The following is a 21,046-nucleotide window of genomic DNA, read 5'->3' on the forward strand; positions in this document are numbered from 1 at the left end:
TATAATACTTGGTTCAGCATCGGGAATGGCCAGTGGGTTGTGCATTTCATGGGGATAAACTTGGCTTGGTTGTGTTAGTACCTTTTCAGTGTGGTGGACAGAGCACAGGCATAGAAAACAAGCAGACCTCAGCCTGAGTCTTAGCCATGTGACCTTGACCTTAAGTTCCCAAGTCTGGGTTTTCCAGCCTAGAAAATGGACTAATAAGGTCACCTCTGCAGGACTGTTGCCAGAGAGAGACTAAGTGAAACGTGGGGCACAGTACTCACACTTAAGCTGTCAACAAATGCAGTTCTTTCCCACGTAAGCTTTGGAACAATGTGCAGGGCAGGGCACCTCTCAGTGTAAATGTATTTAAGAGTGAAAGGTTGTGGGCCAGGTGCAATGACTCAAATGGCTAATCCTCCTCTTGCAAGTGCTGGAAGCCCATACAGGTGCTGGTTCATGTCCTGGCTACTCCACTTCCCACCCAGCTCCCTGCTGTGACCTAGGAAAGCAGCAGAGGAAGGCCCAAAGCCTTGGGACCCTTTATGCACGTGAGAGACTCGTGGACAGCAACATGGGATCCCGGCACATGCAAGGCGAGAACTTGAGCCAACTAGGCTGCTGCACCCAGCTCTACTTGAGAGCTTTGCATACTGCTTTACACATGTGTTTACTGAATCACTGTTTACACATTAGACTAGGTTCATATTAAGGCATTTTTAAATGATATGCTAAAAATGCTAAATAGTTGCAAATGATGCATTACTGATTTCTAAATTTTGAGTCTTTATCACTGACAAATCTGTCTTGACTGGTAACAAGAATGTTTCTGGGGCTGCCCTAGTGGAGCAGCAAGTTCAGCTGCCACCTGTGAGGCACCGTTTCAAGTCCTGGCTGCTCATCTTCTGTTCTAGCTCCCTGCTAGTTTGCCTGGGAAAGCAGCAGAGGCTGGCCTGAGCAATATTTGGGCTCCCGCCACCTACCTGGGACTCCAGGCTGGAGTTCTAGGCCTGGCTTGTGCCTGAACCAGTTCTGACCTTTGCAGCCATTTGGAGACTGAACCAGTGTACGCAAGATTTCTCTTTTTCTCAGTGACTCTGCTGCTCAAGTAAATAATAAATCTTGTTTTTTAATTTATGTAGATATATATTATTAATTTGAGTATTGTGTCTCTGACTTACGGCCCAGAACTGTGAGGCCTGCTTCATCCATTGCCTGTGTATGGTTCCTGGACCATCAAAGTCTGCCCATCTAGAGGAATTACACACATCTAGCCAAATATGTGTCCTTGTCAAGTTACTCAACTCACATGAACTCCCCACCTGACTATCCATGAGAGTATGAGGTCCACACTGAACAGTTGCATAGCTACCCTTCAGGTATTTGTCAGAGAAATAACCTTGAAGTCATGTTGCCCAATGTTTGCTTCAGAGTTTAGTTGAGGGCAGAGGGCATGGGGACACATTAATGGAAGAGTGGCATTTCATGGTAATTGCAGGTCCTAAAATGGAGTAAATCATTCCAAAAGGATTCATAAAACGCAGCATTGGAATGTAGGAAGAAAACAAGAGTACTTCTATAAATGCTTACTGTTACTTCATCCTTTGGAATTTTTCCTCATATACAAACAAAATAGCACAATAATTTTATAGTTTATGAATATGTAATAATTAGGGTATATGAACCTTTTTTTTAATAGTAGAGGCATATGTTCAAAAGAAATTGGAAGACCACTGCTCTAAAAAAAAATGTAAAAACTATCCCTTGGGTAAGTGAGCTCAGAAAGCTTCTGTCTAACAGTGTCATTCTAGCTCACTGTTGTTTTACCTCTGTTGAATTGCATTTGGCTTAACTGGAAGAGCTTTTACAAAATCAGTTCTGGGAAACTTCGTGCAGAGCTTGCTGGGCTGCCCCTGGGAGGGCCACCCTCTTGCTGCGTGCTGCTCTCCCGCACAGTAGGAGCTGCTCCCCGGCCTTCAGCTGAGCATTGGTGGTGTTCCTAGGAGAAGCAATTGTGTTTATTTTTAATTTTGATGCCCTCAAGGAGATTTTTTTTTTTAAAGCAAAAGCATATTAAATCAACCAATATTGGTAGTGTTCCTAGGGGATTATGTTAAGAATAAAAATCAAAATTAAATATTAAGAGGACTGATATTATGCTAGATAGCTTAAAGCAACAAAAATCAGATGTTTTTGTTATATATACATAAATCCAAGTGCATATCATCAAATAAGTGATCAATTAGAATATTTACTTGCTACCCAGATTATTAGTGAAGAATTTTAATGCCTGTCTAAGATTTTGTGGATATGTGAATATATCTTAGTACATTCCAAATATTTATAGTAAGTATTGAAATAGACATGTAATGATGTCTGAAGTCTAAATTGACTATTACCCTAAAATTAAGAGATGAGAACAAAAGTAGTTGGAAAGTCAGACTTGCAGTTTTAGTGATGAAGTATTTTTAAAAGAGTTACAGGGAAAGGGAGACAAAGAAAAAATTTCCATCCACTGATTCACTGCTCAAAGGCCAGAACAACCAAGGCTGGGCTAGGCAGAAGACAGCGGCAAGGAGCTTCCTCTAGGTCTCCAAAATGGGTATAGCGTTTCAGGTATTTAGGAAAATCTTCCACTGCTTTCTCCGGCACATTTTCAGGGAGCTGGATCAAATACGGGCTGCAACCTTGCAAACAGCAGCTTAACTTGCTATGCCACAGCGCTGGTCCCTACTTTAGAATTCCAAACCACACTTTTATAAACATTAGATAAAAAGAATGATATGGTTCTAAAATGATAGCCCAGTCATGTTCTTGGTGTTATATCGAAACTGGCTCTAGCAAAAACAAAGATGCTTTTGGCTATCATATGACAGTGAACAGGTGGACCTGTGTAATAACAGTAAGCAAGGGCTGTTAAAAAAGGAACAAAACAGAGTGCAGTGGTTTGAAAGGAGTGGATTTAGGAAAGGTGATGATTTAGGGCCTCCTGATCTTTTAGTAAGAAATTATGTTCACGGTGGGACACAATGAGTGTCCATTCAGTTTTTGTAAGTGTGTGTGTGTGCGCGTGTGTGTTAAAATTGCATCATTTGTTCCAAGAAGGACATCTTTCCTTGGGGAGAGAATGATACATACAGTAAATGACCCATTTCCTGAGTCGAATTCATGTAACTCTTCATTAGAAGAAATCTCTCAGATACAAAAATGAGGAAGTCGATGTATTCCGTGTTATCAGGAGGTTCACCAGGTTCATGAGGCAACCTGGTTTTCTTCATTTGTTTGAATATTTGTCTTTGTTACTATCTGGCTGTGATATTAATCACTTGTGAAACTTTTCGGGTTCTTCTGTGAAAAGTTAAAACATCAAAAGTACCGGGGTGGATGTCTAGCCTAATGGTTATGACAACCTCATCCCAACCCCAGAAATGTCCCTGTGACCACTTCTATTCCATGGTTAGCTTCCTGTCTTCTATTCCCAGTTCCACTGTCTTGCAAATGCATACCCCAGAAGAACAATGTCTGTAGTAGTTGGGTGCCAGCCATCCATGTGGGAACCTGAATTGAGTTCCCGGTCCAGGCTGCAGGAGTCTGCAGCTGCTGTGGGCATTTGGAGAGTGAACCACCACATGGGAACTGACTCTCCCTTTCAGATAAGCTTGGTAAAAACAGAAATAATTTCATGGGCCCGGCAGCGTGGCCTAGTGGCTAAAGTCCTCGCCTTGAATGCCCCGGGATCCCATATGGGCGCCGGTTCTAATCCCGGCAGCTCCACTTCCCATCCAGCTCCCTGCATGTGGCCTGGGAAAGCAGTCGAGGATGGCCCAAAGCTTTGGGACCCTGCACCCGCGTGGGAGACCCGGAAGAGGTTCCTGGTTCCCGGCTTCGGATCGGCGCAGCACCGGCCCGTTGCGGCTCACTTGGGGAGTGAGACATCGGATGGAAGATCTTCCTCTCTGTCTCTCCTTCTCTCTGTATATCCGGCTTTCCAATCATAATAAAATCTTAAAAAAAAAAATAATAATTTCAAGTGCCAATATTGTGGTACAGTGGGTAAAGCCACAGCCCACAATGCAGGCAGCACATCTGGGGTCCTCGCTGGTTCATGTCCCTGCTACTCCTGTTCCAGTCCAGCTCCCTGCTGGAAGCAACAGACCTAGCATGCATGGGGGCCTCTGTCACGTAAGTGAGGACCCCAGATGAAGCTCCCAGGTCCTGGCTTCCACCCAGCCCCTGGGTGCCTGTTGTGGCCATGTGGAAGGTGAATCAGCTAAATTCTCTCTCTCTCTTTCTGTAACTCTTTCACAATAAGTAAATAATAATTAAATAAATTTCAAAAAAATTTTTTTTTAAGGTTCTGAGTGCCCAGACACGGTAACCTACTGGCTAAAGTCCTCGCCTTGCGTACTCCAGGATCCCATCTGGGCTGTGGTTCATATACCAGCTGCTCCACTTCCCTTCCAACTCCCTGCTTGTGTCCAGGGAGAGCAATTGAGGAAGACCCAAAGCCTTGGGACCCTGCACCTACATGGGAGACCTGGAAAATGCTCCTGGTTTCGGATTGGCTCAGCTGCAGGTGCTGCGGCCACTTGGGGAGTGAACCAGCATATGAAAGATCTTTTTCTCCTTCGCTCTGTAGAACTGACTTTCCAATAAAATCTTTAAAAAAAATTTTTTTTTTTAGACCATCAGTTTTTCTTTAAAAATAACATCCAAAAAAATTATTCCCTGTATTTTTCACTGTTTTTGAAACTAGTTCAAAGGTTTACTTTTCTTTTTAAGATTCATTTTATCTGTTTGAAGGGCACAGTGAGAGAGTAGAGGCAGAGAAAGATCATCCATCTGCTGGGTCACTTCCTGAATTGCCTCAGTTGCTGGGGCTGATCCAGGCGGGAGCCTGGAGCCTGGGACTCCATCCCGAGTCTCCCACATGGATGGCAAGGGGCTGAGCTGACTGATTTGGGCACCAGTATCAGGTGGCAGCATGATGCTGGCCGCCAAATCTTAAATGTGTATGTATATGTTTTGAATTCGTGTTTAATAGTTCTGAATGGTCCATATTTGAGGCTATTCCCAACTTCCAAAGGTAGAGTAATCTCGTTTATCATAGTGAGTGTTAGCCAGGTACTCAATTGATTTGAACTTCTGTTTATACTGATCTAAGCGTGTTATCGCTTTAATTCAGTTATCTCATCTAATTTGAGAACTATGTCAGTGTCAAGAGCATTGCCCACATCGTTCAGTCTAGAATGGCACGTATAACATTGTTTTATCACTGAGTGATCTCTACTTCCAAATGTTTTGTAAGTCGGAGTGTTTCCTCCCTGTCATATCCACTGGTCACTGCTGTTTTCTGGAAGATGATCTCTGTATCTGAACTCCTCCACAGCTAAATTTATTTGAACTTACTCTTTACTCTCAAGATTAAAAAAAAAAAAGAAAAATAGCTAGCTAAGGTAAAACAGTAAGTTAAATTTTCTTTGAAAAAATTTTGGCCCATTATTTGATCACAGGTATTTCTTTGAAGGTGGCTCATTGCTACTAAGAAACTGTATGAGCTTGCAGGCCTAAAGGCCTGTGTGACCTTTAGCACTGATGGGTCCCAATTCTTATGAGTCAAGGCCCACCTAAGCCTGGTTATCTCACAGGTGGCTCCAAGTAATTAAATGGGTGCTTCCCTTAGTTGCTGGAGGCATGGGCTGTCCAGTAGAGATAGGTAGGGAATGTGTGCTATTTCCCCTCATGTTGCAGGCTATTGTGAATTGCCCCTTTTCAAGCTATTGTGGACTGGCCCTATAAAAACCCTATGAATGGTCTGTTCAGGGCCACACTCCAGTAAGTGGTGTTGGTCCGGGCTGGCCGTCTGGCCAGTTTGTCAGCCAGCTGCTTGCTCTCAACCAAGAACCCAGGATTGGATGTGCTGAGCTTCAATAAACCATCCTTGTGCACTTGGATCAACTTCAGACTCCTGGTGATTCTGGGGATCTCAAAATTTGGGCACAACAACTTAGTCATTTCTTTTTAGTAGTTAAGAAAACACAGCTTGATTGCATTTGTAGAACCCAGCTCTTGCTCTTTGAATCACTTGTCAGCCTCCTTTGGTATCAGAAAAATGAACAATTTAGACTTGCTACTGATGTTTCTCTGCTTAGGACTTGAAATTATTTACTGATTAAAATGCTTTTCTTGCCCCTGGTTCTAGCAGGTGCAGTTTTGTCTTTAAAGGGGGTGAGAGGTGTCTGTGTGTGTGTGTGTGCCCCATGTTTTATTTAATTGTCGGTGGAAAGCAAAGGCAGTTAATATTTTAAACTCTCAGCTAACTCAGAGCATTTGAGTAAATTAGTTGCCAGCAACACTACTGGGAACCGTGACTGTTCATTAACTGCAAAGGTTAGTTTTGAAGTAGAAAGGAGTTTGCTGAAGAGTTCAATATAAAGATAAATGATGTTCAGACTGTGTTTTAAAAGCTTCATGCAGGGAAAAAGTAAACTTAGTAATTGACCTTGTGTGTGATACAGACTGTAACAGAAAAAGAAAAGTAGGTATGGTGATAGGAATCCCAGCAGCACAATCTAAAAGAAATTACCAGGTAGTTTGAAAAGATTAGCTTATCCAATCAGTGCATCCTGGTGTCAGATTCATGGAAAGAGGGCCACCATCTTAGAAACTAAGGAGTGAAAGTCCAGTATTACAGCCCTGGTATAAAGGGACCTACCATCCCGAGAGATAGGTAACTAGTGAATTCCAGCCATGAAGACTAATTAGCATTGAGGAAAATCTGAGGCCGACCTAGTGTGTTAATGTTTGATTAGCACCTATCCTCAATATAATTAATCTGGTTTAATTCTCATGACAAAGACTTAATGTTTGTCATGGAAAATTAAAAATCACTTTGTCTTTAAGGACAAAGTGACAGGTGTGTAAACATTTTAGTTGGGAAAACAAGGAGCTGGTGTAGTGGCTCAACAGGCTAATCCTCCTCTGCAATGCCAGTGTGCCGTACAAGCGGATCTTCCTCTTTCAAGTGCCAGCATCTGCTGCAGTTCCCATCCAGCTCCCTGCTGAGGGTCTGGGAACTGCAGCAGGGAATGACCCAAGTCCTTGGGCCCCTACACTCTGTGGGAGACCTGGAAGAAGCTCCTGGCTCCTGGCTTTGGATAAGCTCAACTCTGGCCCTTGTGGCCATTTGGGGAGTGAATCAGTAGATGGAAGATCCCCTCTTTCTATAAATCAACCTTTCAAATAAAAAAATAAGTAAATCTTAAAAATATAGAAAATAATGAAAGACTATACAGGTACTAAGATGGTCAGAGAAGGGGTAGTTCGCCTAATTTGTTATAGAATAGTTCCTTTAGGGAATGAAACTGAAGGTGACTTTTTGAAGGCCAGATATTGGGAGGGAGAGCACAGACTAAAGTGTGGAGACATACAGCATCGTGAGGATCGTGGAATTTTTGGCTGGTTTATCGGTCTGTCCAGACCGGGGTTTTTGAACTTTGCATTATTGACCTGCACTTCGAGCTGGATGGTTCCTGGCTGTGGGGAGCCATTCTCCCTGAGGCAGAAGGCTAGCATCACAGACCACTGCCCGCAGATGGCACATACCCACACACCTGCTAGCCTGTGACAGCTAAACATGACTGTACACACCGCCTAATGCCCTGGGGGGCCAAGTCCCCCTGGTTGAGACCACTAACTTAGACTAAAACTTGGCAAAATTATCATTATAAATATATTTTCTGAAGCTCAGTCGCCTTCATGTTTTTAGGTTATTTTTTTCCTTGATAAAATCTCTTTTAAAATTCCACCCTAGTCTAACCAAAGGGCAAAACATTTCCTCACATATCTTTTCAAAATAGAGAGAGATGGACAGGGTTCTGGATGGAATGATGTCTGTGATCAGAGCAGCACAGAGTTGAAGGAACCTCAAAGTGAATATTTCACTCAGCTGCAAGGACATCACGATTTAGAATTCCTTGATCGTTTTAATTCTCCCAATAATTGTTTTAGCACTGTCTCCAGATTCCACAGTATAAAATATGCAAAACTAGAACACACAGGAAAATATGAAAATGATTAGATACCAGATATATATGAGAAAATGAAGTTTAGCAATGTAGTTGGTTGGACCCATAAAGAAAAGATAAAGTCTGTGCCATGACCTTCTGGTGTTTGAAAAAATTATTCTGAGGACAGTATTTGGCTCCTGGTGAAGACTGGTAAGACTTGGCTTGCAGTGGCTGCATTATATGATTAAATTAGGAAGTCAGAAAATTTATTTTAAAACACTAAAAAGTATAAGACAAAAATGAATATTTAAAAATATTAGATTGACAAAAATAGCTTACCATCTTATCATATTTTAAGTTTATGAACATATGTGTGCATTGTTTGTTATGGTGTGCATGTGTATATGTTATATATGCACAAAACATAGTTCTTATATTAGAACAATGCAAGTTAATATAACTATGCTGTCATTGTGATACAGCAAGTTAAACTGCCACCTGCAAACAGGATCCTCTATCAGGAGCACTGGTTGGAGTCCCAGCTGCTCCACTTCCAGAACCAGCTCCCTGCTAATACGAAAAACCATAGCGACTGTGGAGTAGTCCAAAATGGCTACCACAGCTGTCCCTGAATGCTCTAGGCAAGGACCAGCTCACAGAGTGTCTACCACAGCTGTCCCTGAATGCTGTAGGCAAGGACCAGCTCACAGGGTGTCTACCACGGCTGTCCCTAAATGCTCTAGGCAAGGACCAGCTCACAGAGTGTCTACCATGGCTGTCCCTAAATGCTCTAGGCAAGGACCAGCTCACAGAGTGTCTACCACAGCTGTCCCTAAATGCTCTAGGCAGGGACCAGCTCACAGAGTGTCTACCACGGCTGTCCCTAAATGCTCTAGGCAAGGACCAGCTCATGGGGTGTCTACCACGGCTGTCCCTGAATGCTGTAGGCAAGGACCAGCTCACAGAGTGTCTACCAAGGCTGTCCCTAAATGCTCTAGGCAAGGACCAGCTCACAGAGACAGCTGTCCCTAAATGCTCTAGGCAAGGACCAGCCATGGCATGTAATCCTTTTTTGAAACTGTTGTTAATCAAAAGTTACAGAAGCGGGTGCCGTTTTTACATTTTCTAAAATTTTCTGCTTACTGTTACACTTACCCAAGTGTTTTTAACAGAACTTCAGCCCAAATGCGCCCCCCAAAAAAGGAGTGTTTGGGTCCGTTTTTCAGTGGGAACAATGGCTTTACATAAAACTGAAAATAGCAGGTATGGTTTTGCAAAAGTACCTGAGAATGACTGTTTTTATATGGCTTTCAGGCATAGCCTTACACATGCAGCCTTCATGTTCCTGGAGCACAGAAGGCCAGTGGAGTGTTTGATTTAGCAGCATATGCTCTGACCTAGTATACCAAGCATGTAGTAGCTAATCTGAGTCTCTCAATGGATTGTCTGTAGCACCACAACTGCTTCTTAGCTTATTCTTTATTTTGCCATCACTTTGTTGTAAGGGAAGTTTAACTTGATTACTCGTTTCATCAGAGACATTGATGGGAAGGTAGATGTGTTTGGCATTAGGTGCCCGTCTGCTCCCTACCCTGCATTCGGATCTTACAGCAGTTCGATCCCTAAGGCTGCCATGGCTGCTACGTGATCCCTCACAGAGCTCACCTGCACATACTTTGGCAACTTGGCTAGTGCTGTCTTTTTTTTTCTTTTAAAGATTTATTTTAAAAAAATTATTTTTTCATTGGAAAAGCAGATATACAAAGAGAAGGAGAGACGGAAAGAAAGATCTTCCTCCCACTTCACTCCCCAAGTGGTTACAATGGCACTTGTCCCCTGAAGGTTAAAAATGTACCCTGGAGGTTAAAAGAAGTGCATGATTTGGAAGAGTTGATCGTGGCCAGTTGAGAATTTGGAAATGTGAGTTCCAGTCGTAATCTTCTGTTTCCTAGCTCCATGGACTGAGTGTAGTTCACGGAGCTGCTCTGAGTCTTGGTGCTGAAATGAAACATTTGCATTAGATGAGCTGAGTTTCCTTCCAACTCTGAAATATGCTTCTCAAATTCTCGGTTATCTAAGAAACCAGAGTGGCTTTCACTGCTTTACTTATTTATTTAACATTTTGCACAAAGTGTATGTGTGTCATGGTGACTAAAGCAGCAATTCTGCTAATTACACATCTTGTCTTTTGTGTTTCTTATGTATGTTTTAAAATTTGTACTAGACTTTTGAGTAGAATACATCTGGTAAATATTCTTAAAGCTATAAATATTAATAAAATAGTGAATTTCCATACCTATCACTGAAATTACATAACTTGAAATTTCGTCAATTTGAAGATTGTGACTAAAGTAACATTAAGTTCCTGGATTGAGGCAAAGAGCTGGGAATGGTCTCCATTATATATTAACTAATTTAGCATCTCACAGGAATGTCAAGAATCGACAAGGAAATCATAAAAAGAGTGTGTGAAAGAGCGGTATTGTGATGTTCTTCTGCATGTAAAATTCAAAATATGCAGACAGCATAGTAAACACAAGTAGAAATTGATGCATCTTTGTGCAATTTGATGGTGGCTATTAAATGAAGTCACATGTAAATATTTGACTTATTGCTGATTTTTTTCCTTTTTTCAGGTCCCCGAACAGTTTTCTTCTGGGCCCCGATTATGAAATGGGTAAGTTTTGAGTTTATGCAGACACTATTAGAGAAAAAAAATTCTGTAGCAGGAACTGAGCAATTTGAAGTAACGTTTATGAAAGGTATACTTAAACCATTGTTATACATCTGCTTATACGACTTTCATGACAAATATTCTCAGATGTATCATTTTTACTGCATAAGGCATGTGATCTATAGTTTTTCTGAACTCTTTAGATAAAAGATTTCCTGTGAACATGTTTCTTACCAAAAAATTTACAATTTGAATTCTTAAGAACCTGAAAGTTGACCGTAAAATTTAAACAAAAAACATTAAACTAGTTAGAATCATCAGAGTAAGTTTTGTTAATAATTTAATGTGAGAACTAAAACTACTAATCACAAACTATGGTTTAAGGGAGTCTGAGGGCCAGCGTTGTGGCACATCAGGTGAAGTCACCGCCTGCAGTGTCGGCAGTGTTCCTGTACTGCAGCTTCACTGCTGATCCAGTTCCCCGCCAGTGGCCTAGGAAAAGCAGCAGGAGATGACCCAAGTGTTTGGGCCTCTGTGTCCCTCCTCTCTCTCTGTAACTCTGACTTTCGAAATAAACAAATCCTTTGTAAAAATCTTAAAGAGTGGATGGGGTCATCCAAGTGCAGGGGTACTTCGGAGAAGCCTGTGAACTAACATCAGGTCAGGGTGGAGCCTGAGGTGTCTGACTGCAGGCTTGGTGCTTTTGTCCTGTACAGGGTTCCCTTTCCTGCCTAAGTTTTCACTTAACTGAAAAGAAATAATTGTGGCCTTTTATGGCAAATCACTGGTTTTATGTGACAAGGCCAGCATTGGTCTGTATAACGCCCTGTTCCCTACAACTCCCGGTCCACCATCTGACTGTCTGCATTTTCTGGGTGCCTACTGTAACTGGGAACATAGATTTGTCTTTTTGTGGCTGATTTATTTCACGGAACACAATGTCCTCAGGATTCATGCCTGGGGCCAGCATTGTGGTGGCAGGGTAAGCCACCACCTGGGATTTCAACATCCCATGTGGGTTCCTGTTCAAGTTCCAGTCCAGCTCCCCGCTAGTACGTGGGGAAAGCAGCAGCAGAAGGCACGTGTTCCTGTAGCCATACAGGACACTCAGCTGACACCTCTGGCACCTGGCCTGAGCCTGGCCCAGCCCCAGTGTCTGCAGCCATTTGGGGAGTGAAGCAGTACATGGGAGATCTCTCCCTCTCTCTGTCGCAGTACATGGGAGATCTCTCCCTCTCTGTCGCTCTGCATTTCTGCATTTCAAATAAATAAGCTTTTAAAAGAGAGAGAGCAAGTATAAATATGTATTTATTTGTGAGTAATCTACTGTAATGCCGAAGCTTCTACTTGTACATGGAGCCACTGATATTTTTGCACCTTGCTCTCAGGTAGATTATTCATCCAGAATATTTTTCTTTTTATTTAAGACTTTGGTCATTGTTACACGAAGTTGGACACCTGGCTCCAAGGCCTTTGCTTTTATCACCTATGTGCAGAAAAAGAAATTGGCTTTCTTTTGTTTTGTTTTTTGTTTTTTTTGTTTGTTTGTTTTTGCAGCTGGATGGGAAGTGGAACAACCAGGACATGAACCCGCGTCTATATGGAATCTAGGCATTTGCAACGATGTAGCAATAAGGGCATTATGCAGGCCCCAATATAATTTTTAATTTTACTTTTCATTAAAGCATAGTAAGTTAACAAATACTTTCAAACAGTATGGAAAAAAAAGAAATCCACTTTTTCTTTTTTAAAATTTATTCCCTCACAACCTTTTTTACATTTATTTGCTTCATACCAAATTTAAGAATTGGTCTTAACAACTTGCCTTATTAATCTTTTTTTTCAAGTTACGTTAGTTTTCATTGAATTAGCAGCCTTCTTGTGTTTCACTTGTTTATCTAATACTTTATTCGATTAACAAGCATAAGTGACATTAACAAATTTGTATACAAATCCAGTGTCTTAGCTAATGAGAATAAAAACGCAGGAGTGCAACAGAGAGCATCCTACTAGCCATAAGCAATTGACGTGCCATGGGTATCTGTTAGCTTATTTATAGAAGGAGTGGAGAACATTGGCTGCCCTGGGTAACAAAGGTACTTAGGAGAGCTTCCATTGTTTTTGAGTCATCGTGTTTTGGGACAACATGTTATCACTTAGCTCTTGAACAATTTGGTGTGGCTAATTTTTCTTCTCATTAAAAGCAACTCAAACTATTTCAAATTTTTCCATATAGATTTTATCTACTTGCATTTCACACTGAGGTACAAATTAATTCTGTTTAAAATCTTGAGGATTTTATTATGCTTAAGCATGTTGGGATTGAAATACATTGTTGTGGTATTCACTTTTTAAACACTCCTCTAGGGCCCGGCAGAATGGTTCAGTGGCTAAATCCCTGCCTTACACATGCCAGGAATGCACACTGCTTCATGTGCTGGCTGCCCCACTTACCATCCAGCTCCCTGCTTGTGTCCTGGGAAAGCAGTCGAGGACAGTCCAAAGCCTTGGGACCCTGCACCCATGTGGGAGACCCGGAAGAAGCTCCTGGCTCCTGGCTTCAGATGACTCAGTTCTGATCATTGCTGGTATTTGGGGAGTGAATCATCAGACTGAGATCTTTCTCTCAGTCTCTCCTTCTCTGCAAATCTACCTTTTTAATAAAAAAACAAATCTTAAAAAAAAAAAAAACTCCTCTAGAACTGCCTTGTGACATGTATCTTATTAAACATAATAAACAAGAAAATATATTTTTAAAAAAGAAGAGAAAGCATTTTAAACATTGTCATGATTATTTATCTCAGCCCAGTAAATATAATGACTTGCCAGCAAGAATCACAAACATGGGGCCTGTTGCAGTGGCCTAGCAGCTAAAGTCCTCGCCTTGAACACGCCAGGATCCCATGTGGTACCAGTTCTAGTCCCTGTGGCTCCACTTCCCATCCAGCTCCCTGCTTGTGGCCTGGGAAAGCAGTCGAGGATGGCCCAAAGCCTTGGGACCCTGCACCTGTGTGGTAGACCTGGAGGAAGTTCCTGGCTCCTGGCTTCGGATCTGCGCAGCACCAGCCTTTGCAGTCACTTGGGGAGTGAATCATCGGACGGAAGCTCTTCCTCTCTGTCTCTCCTTCTCTCTGCACTTCTGACTTTGCAATAAAAATAAATAAATTTTTAAATAAAAGAATCACAAACATATTAGATATTGGAGAAACATTTTCCAGATGACTGGAGCAATGGGAGCCAACCTGTGTCTGCTGGGTGCCAAACTGTATTTTTTGAATATATTATCTCACTTAATCCTCATCCTCTCCCAAGTCAGAGAAGCATTAACACTGTTTTGCATGCAAGCATACTAGGGTCAAAAACTAGATTACTATTCCCGCCTCTTAGTAAGTGGCTGTGTGAAAATGTCAACCTCCAGACAATTTGTTCCAAACTGTGCTGTCAGACACTTGCACTGCTGTGTTGGAAGCATTCACAGAGCATCTGCCTCTTTCTTAGTGTGTCAGGGCATCTCCACATAACTGTTAGCATCAAATATTTTTTATGATTGAGTGATTTATTTGAAAAAGTTTATTTTAAAGTTAATGTAATCAAAAGCAATTTCTAATAGATCTTTTCTGACACTTCTGCTGCTAAAGAAGAGTATTGAAAGAAAGGAGGAATCCATGCAATTGACTTCAAGCAGCTTTTAGGCATCTTCCACATCAGTGGGTTCTACCATGTGCACAGTAAAAAGTATAAATTCATATGTGGAATTCATAGACCCAAAAACTCAAAACGTATAAAACAGAACTACATAAAATACATAAAACAAATATATGCTTCTATATCATATATGCAGTGCTGATTTTTAAGTATATGAACCTGCTACATAATATGTGAGGAAAACAAAAATTAGCCCAAAAATTATTCCGCACCTCATTGTAGCTTTTTGTCATGATTGACATTTTTTAAATGCATAGATACTGAAATTATAGCTACTGTTGTTTGGAAACCTAAATATTTCGTATTTAAACTTAAAAACTATCCACACTCACGATGCCTTTTTTGTTTCAGGTTTCTTTATGATTGCTTTTTGTATCTTTGTTTTGTTTTGTTTTGTTTTGTTTTTCCCTTTTAAAGCAGAGTTACAGAGAGCAAGAGAAAGAGGATTACAGAGAGCAAGAGAGAGATCCTCTGCCCACTGGCTCACTCCTTAAATGGCTGCAATGGCCAGGACTGTGCCAGACCAGAGTCAGGAGCCGGAAGCTTTGTCCTGGTCTCCCTCCAGGATAAGGTGTGGGATACACCAGGATGGTTGTAGGGACCCAAAGACTTGGGTCATCTTCTGTTTTTTCTAGGCCATTAACAGGGAGCTGAATCTGAAGTAGATCTAGAACCAGGGTCATATGGGATGTTGGCATTGCAAATGGTGGCTTAACGCATTTTGCCAATTTTTCTTTATATGTGTTAAATTTTCCAGGGGCTGGTGTGTGCTGGCCTGGCTGACATGGCTAGACCTGCTGAAAAACTAAGCACAGCTCAGTCTGCTGTTTTGATGGCTACAGGTGAGTGGTCATCTTTATGTAAATTATTGTTCTTATGTTTTACATCAGTTCATTTCATGGTTTAAAATTTCAAAATTTATACATACACACAAAAGAATTCAGTGTTACCTCTAGACAGTTACTGGATGGAGGGAAAAAGGAAGATGGCTGTGAGTAGTGTGTAGGTTTTGTTTTCAGGGTTTTACCATTACCTATTATTATAAGTAGAAAAATAAAGCTAATTAATACTCTGTTTACCCCAAGGAGAGTCCTCACTAGCAGAACTGGATGTTGTTGTTTAGTACTGAGTTTTAGAGACTTTTTTGAGGACTCGGGGCATAGCATTTTTTTGTTCTTCAACATTGTGTCAAAGTCTTATAATTATGTTAATATTAAATATTGAGGTAAACGATATCAGCAGTATCTTAAAATTTTGTGTCAACAGGCTTTATTTGGTCAAGATACTCTCTTGTAATTATCCCCAAAAATTGGAGTCTGTTTGCAGTTAATTTCTTTGTGGGAGCAGCAGGTGCCTCTCAGCTCTTCCGCATATGGAGGTAAGTCTACCAAAGATGCTCTTCCAAGAGAGACTTCAGCAATGACCCAGGTGGCAACAATTTCTTGCAGATTCACATAGAGTGTAGAAGACTGCAAAGTGTCAGAAGCAGATATTTAACACTTAACCTTTCTAGAAATCTCTTTGATTTACAAATCAGTGAAAAACAGTGAAAAGACTTGAATGTCTACTTGTGTAGTAGTGGAAATGATAAGAATGAAGGCATTTGGTTTAATTGGGAAGTGCTCCAGGAGCAGTGGAAATTTTTTAAGCTATTAGTAAGAAGTTTATATTATTCATGGATGATTGATGATAATGATAATCTAGTCAAACATTTGATGTTGAGATCTTCTGGGAAGTGTAGGAAGTATGGCAGGTGTTTGGAACAAGATCCTTCATGCACTTATATGTTCTCTGTAAGCTGGGGGGCAGAATAAACAAAGAAGCCCAGGATGTTGTGAAAGGGAATACTTTGTGGATTGTTCTTTGAGTTGATGAGAACGGAAGAAATGGTCCTTAGCTACAGTCAGTTTAAGTTAGAGTCCTTGATTCAGTATCCTGCCTGTTATCACACAGATTGATTTTTCTCGTAGTGATTACATAGGAACCCATTCCACATTTATTTTAAGAGTACAAGGTGCTTCATGAGTATACAATTAAAACTTCTAAATGACCACATTTTGCCCCATTTTATACATTTGTCATGTAGTTCAAGAAGGACATCATCCATTACACAGGAAACTGTAAATTAAGGTGTTAAAATTTTTTGACTTTAGGGACCTTCTCTTATCAGAACCACAAGCCAGGAGCAAATAAACTCTTTGGGCCACTTCCCCTCTGCCTATTTCTACCTGTAAACAGCTGGGAAGATTATATTTACAACCCATGGTCATTTGGCAATTGGAAAAGAAATGGAATATGCTTCTTATTCTCTTATCATAAATTAATCTATTATTGTTGGTCATTATTTTTCTTTCTGTTTGCTTTGTAGATATAACCAAGAACTAAAAGCAAAAGAAAACCAGTAAAAGAGTTCCTGACCAGCTGAGCAGCCTAGATGTGGACATAAGCGCTGGGACCTATTTGATTATTGATAAGGCATTGCTAATTGTGCTATATTTGAGATGGCACCAAAAAAAAAAAAACCTAACTATAGCCGTTAGCTACTGCTTGATTCAACAGGAAAATAAAGGAAACTTTTAATAACAATCTCTCTTTAAATGTGACTGAAAGAATTTAACTCCGCAAGTTAGTAGCACTTTTTTCTACCATTTGTCCATAATAAATCATAATTGGTCATACATACCCGTAGCCTCCTTCTGTTCTGATCAAAGTGTATTCATGAATGAGCACACAGCTCCAAGCAAGCGGAAAGACAGCTGGAAAGTTCAACAGTCTGCTTATTTGGAGCAGGAAGAGCAAGTCGCTGTCAGTGACAAGGTGAGAAGCAGCTCATGAATGGCTTACCTCAACATGGCCTGAAACTTTCAGAAGTGTTTCAGTACTATTTCACTTGACATGCATCTTGGTTTTCTTTTTTTTTTTTTTTTTTGTATAGTGTATGAAATTGTTTACAGCTGTAGATTATTGATAGGATTGTTAGAAAGATTCATTTGGATGATATTTGACCAAGTCTCTGGCCCATGGTGAGTGCTAAGTTGTTGAATTGTGCTCAGTAACTGATGGACGCAGCAGAGAAAAGACTCAAGGGAGACAGACCTGAATTTGAGTCCCGTGACTTGGAAGTGCCTAGCAGAGTCCGTGGGATATAAGCAGGCTTTCTGTAAATGTTTCTGACCTTCGTCTCCATCGTGAGGACAGACAAACCATAGCTGCCTTCTTAGAAATAACAGTATGTGGGACCGATGCAGTGGCTCAGTCCACCCTCAAGCACTGGCATCTCTCATGGGCTCAGGCTCATGTCCCACCTGCTCCACTTCCCACCCAGTTTCTTGCTGGTAGCCTGGGAAAGCAGTGGAGGATGGCCCAGGTCACTGGGACCCTGCACGAGCAGGCTCCTGGCTCCTGGCTCCTGATTGGCTGTCATGGCCATTTGGGGAGTGAACCAGCAGATAGAAAATCTTGCTGTCTTTCCTCTCTGTAAATCTGCCTTTTCAACAAAAATAATAAATTAAAAAGAAGAAGAAAGAATGGTATGTTCGATTTGGGGCTCAGTTTGGAATTCTCAGCTCTTTGAAAAAGGTCTTTTAGACTTTCCTAAAAAGTCATTAGAACTATAGTCAGACTAATCAGAAAAGTTATTTCAGCATTTGAACAAACACAATTGATGTTTTTTTTAAGATTTTATTTGTTTTTATAGGAAAGGTAAATCAAATTTATACAAAGAAGGAGAGAGAAAAAGATCTTCATTCATTGATTCACTCCCCAGATGACCACAACAGCCAGAGCTGAGCTGATCCGAACTAGGATCCAGGAGCTTCTTCTGCGTCTCTCACATGGATGCAGGGCCCTGAGGCTTTGGGCCATTCTCTACTGCTTTCCCAGGCCACCAGCAGGGAGCTGGGTGGGAAGTGAAGCAGCCAGGACACAAACTGGCATCCATATAGGATCCTGGCACGTGAAAGGTAAGGATTTAGCTTCTGAGCCATTGTGCCGGGCTCTAATTTTCAAATGATGCTGAGCAATGGCTGATTTCTTTTAAAAGACTTATTTTGTTTATTTGAAAGGCAGAGTTACAAAGACAGAGAGAGCGGTCTCAACATTCTGGGGTTCATTCCTCAAATGGCCACAACAGCTGGGGCTGGGTCCAGCAGAATCTAGGAGTTTTTTCCCAAATCTCCCATGTGAGTGCAGGGGCACTTGGACCGTCCTCCACTGCTTTCTAGGCCCATTAGCAAGGAAATGGATCAGAAGTGGAGCAGCCAGCATTCAAATGGCATTCACATGGTATGCTGGTGCTGTAAGCAGCAGCTTAACCCCACAGTGCTGGCCACATACATATAGTTACTTTTAACACTTGGCACTTAGTTGAAAATCCAGCATTTAATCTCTAGTTTGTTGAAATTTGTATGTTAAATTAGCATTTCACCTCCTTTCCAGTAAACCCTTTCTTGGATAGGGTTTCCTAAGTCCCAACTTGTTAGTAGCATTTCGATGCACTCAGGAACAATGCTTCTCTTGGTTTGCACAAGTTTCCTTAACAAGGCACCACATGCCTGCTTTCTGTGCAAAAAATTTCAATCCCACCCAATATTGGGTCCTAAATAACTCCCTTGTGTACCTTGTCAAAAAATCTCATGGCCAATGCCATGGCTCAGCAGGCTGATTGTTCACCTTCAAGCACCAGCATCGCATATGGGCACTGATTTGTGTGCTGGTTGCCGCACCTCCAATCCATATCCCTGCTTATGGCCACAGAAGGCAGTGGAGCATGGCCCGAGCTCTGCTTATGGCCGTGAAGGCAGCAGAGGATGGCCCGAGCTCTGCTTATGGCCATGAAGGCAGCTCTGGGCATGGCAGCTCTTTGGGGAGTAAAGCAGCAGATGGAAGATTTTTTTCTCTCCTTCCGTTAAAAATATATCCTTTCTGAAAAAATTCTCAGTCCCATTTGGATAACAGCTAGTGAGCAGTTTTCCCACTTCTCTTCAAGATACAGAAGAATGTTTAGGCCGAAGTCCTTGCTGTCACTGTAGAAACCTACTCCATGAAATGCCTTCCACAATGGTGAAATCTGTTGTTCGGTGCAGTTTCACAGTTTCTAACAGGTCCTTATGGATGGCTTCGATAGATAAGTTCTGTTAATACAGATCTGAGTGTGCTAAGCTTCAGCTCACTTCTTCCTCTTACCCGAGTTCTGATGTTTTCAACAGTAAAGCAGGTGTAATACTTCACAGAATGGTTGCAAAGATTGATTGAGATGGTTTAACACAGTACCAGGTCTGTGATAAGTGCTAAATGTAGCAAGTGTAGAAAATGCTAAAATCATTACTTGAAAGTAGACTGAGAAGGTGCTTTCTTTCAGCTTAACTGCAAATAGGGTACACAGTTGGCCCTCCATGTCTGCAAGTTTCCCATTCATAGATTGAACTAACTATAGGCCAAAAATATGGGAGGAAATTGCATGTACACGGGACATTTAAAAACTTTTTTATATTAATCCCTAACAGTACTGCATGGCAATTATTCATGACATTTATATTAACAATTATAAGTAACCTAGAGATGATTTTAAAGTGTACAGGAAATAGATTATCTGCAAGTACTAGATTATTTCAGAGAAGGGACTGGAGCATCGTTGGGTTTTGAGCACCACAGACGTCCTAGAGTCCATCCGCTGTGTGTACCAAGAAGTGTTAACCAGTGGACTTGTCATCTGAAGACAGCTTTGGACTCATGAAGCTTTCATATTTGACACCAGTGAAACACGCTGCTTCTGCTTTGGCTTTCATTTCAAGGACCACTGATGCGGGGAGCATCAGAGCAGCTGTTTTTGCCACAGTGAAACAATTTCTTCAGGTTGTTAAAATGCTAGCAGTTGCAGGTTAGTAACATTGACCTCTGCTAGACCTGCTTTGTACGAGACACAAATAGAATATACTGGCTCTTCCCCTGAGGGGCCCATTTAATTGTATGAAGTATGATTCTAATTATAAGACTGGTTTCTGCACTAATACCAGTAAGTTCACACACCAATTAAATGAACCTCTTTGTTCCCTCCTCTAAGATAATTATGTTTTGCAACATTTTGAAGCACACATTAAATTTAATTGTAGCACTAACCATGTGAGAACATTTGCTTGCTCTTCAATTTAGAGAGTCCAGGTAAGTCTGTTCAGAAACATGGGTACCTTACTCTCCCAGCCACATAACTGTGGTGGGGAGAACCCACCACCTGGCCATACTTCCTGCTGGGAATCCTAGCTCCCTGTTCACTGCTGCAGTGGGAGAATCCTGGACATATCCAGGCCCGAGGTCTGAGAATTTCCTCTGTTCACAGTGATGATGCTGTGGTCGGCTCTCAGGGATGGCTCTGGGCATGCCCGGGATTGTGGTTCTGCCCACTGCCTTCACGTTGGTGGGTGTAGTCCAGGTAAGTCGGCTCAGAGGCATGGGAACCTTACTCTCCTAGCCAAATGGCTGTGGCTGGGAGAACCCGCACCTGACCAGGCTTTCAGCTGGGGATCCTAGCTCCCTGTCCACCACTACCAAGCAGTGGGTGAATCCTAGGCTTGCAGGTAGCCAGAGCATCAATCAGCACTGGGCTATACCTACTGGCTGCCAGGCAGTGAACGCTGGTGTCTTGGGGGTATGGAATTACTGTCCAGGTACATCCATG

General features: G+C 41.6%; 1 protein-coding gene across 1 annotated transcript in view; it reads left to right on the forward strand.

Annotated features, from left to right (window-relative positions):
• The window catches only part of LOC101522807 (mitochondrial pyruvate carrier 2), an 18,785-nt gene extending 1,730 nt beyond the window's left edge, over positions 1-17,055 (forward strand). The window contains exons 2-5 of the mRNA XM_004589138.4: positions 10,631-10,671; positions 15,131-15,215; positions 15,640-15,751; positions 16,742-17,055. Of these exons, the coding sequence (XP_004589195.1) occupies positions 10,631-10,671; positions 15,131-15,215; positions 15,640-15,751; positions 16,742-16,778 (275 nt within the window). The 3' untranslated portion in view covers positions 16,779-17,055. The remainder of the gene's footprint in view (positions 1-10,630; positions 10,672-15,130; positions 15,216-15,639; positions 15,752-16,741) is intronic.
• Positions 17,056-21,046: the final 3,991 nt, after the last annotated feature.

This window comes from Ochotona princeps, chromosome 2 (assembly GCF_030435755.1).
Source record: "Ochotona princeps isolate mOchPri1 chromosome 2, mOchPri1.hap1, whole genome shotgun sequence".
Lineage (NCBI taxonomy): Eukaryota > Metazoa > Chordata > Mammalia > Lagomorpha > Ochotonidae > Ochotona > Ochotona princeps.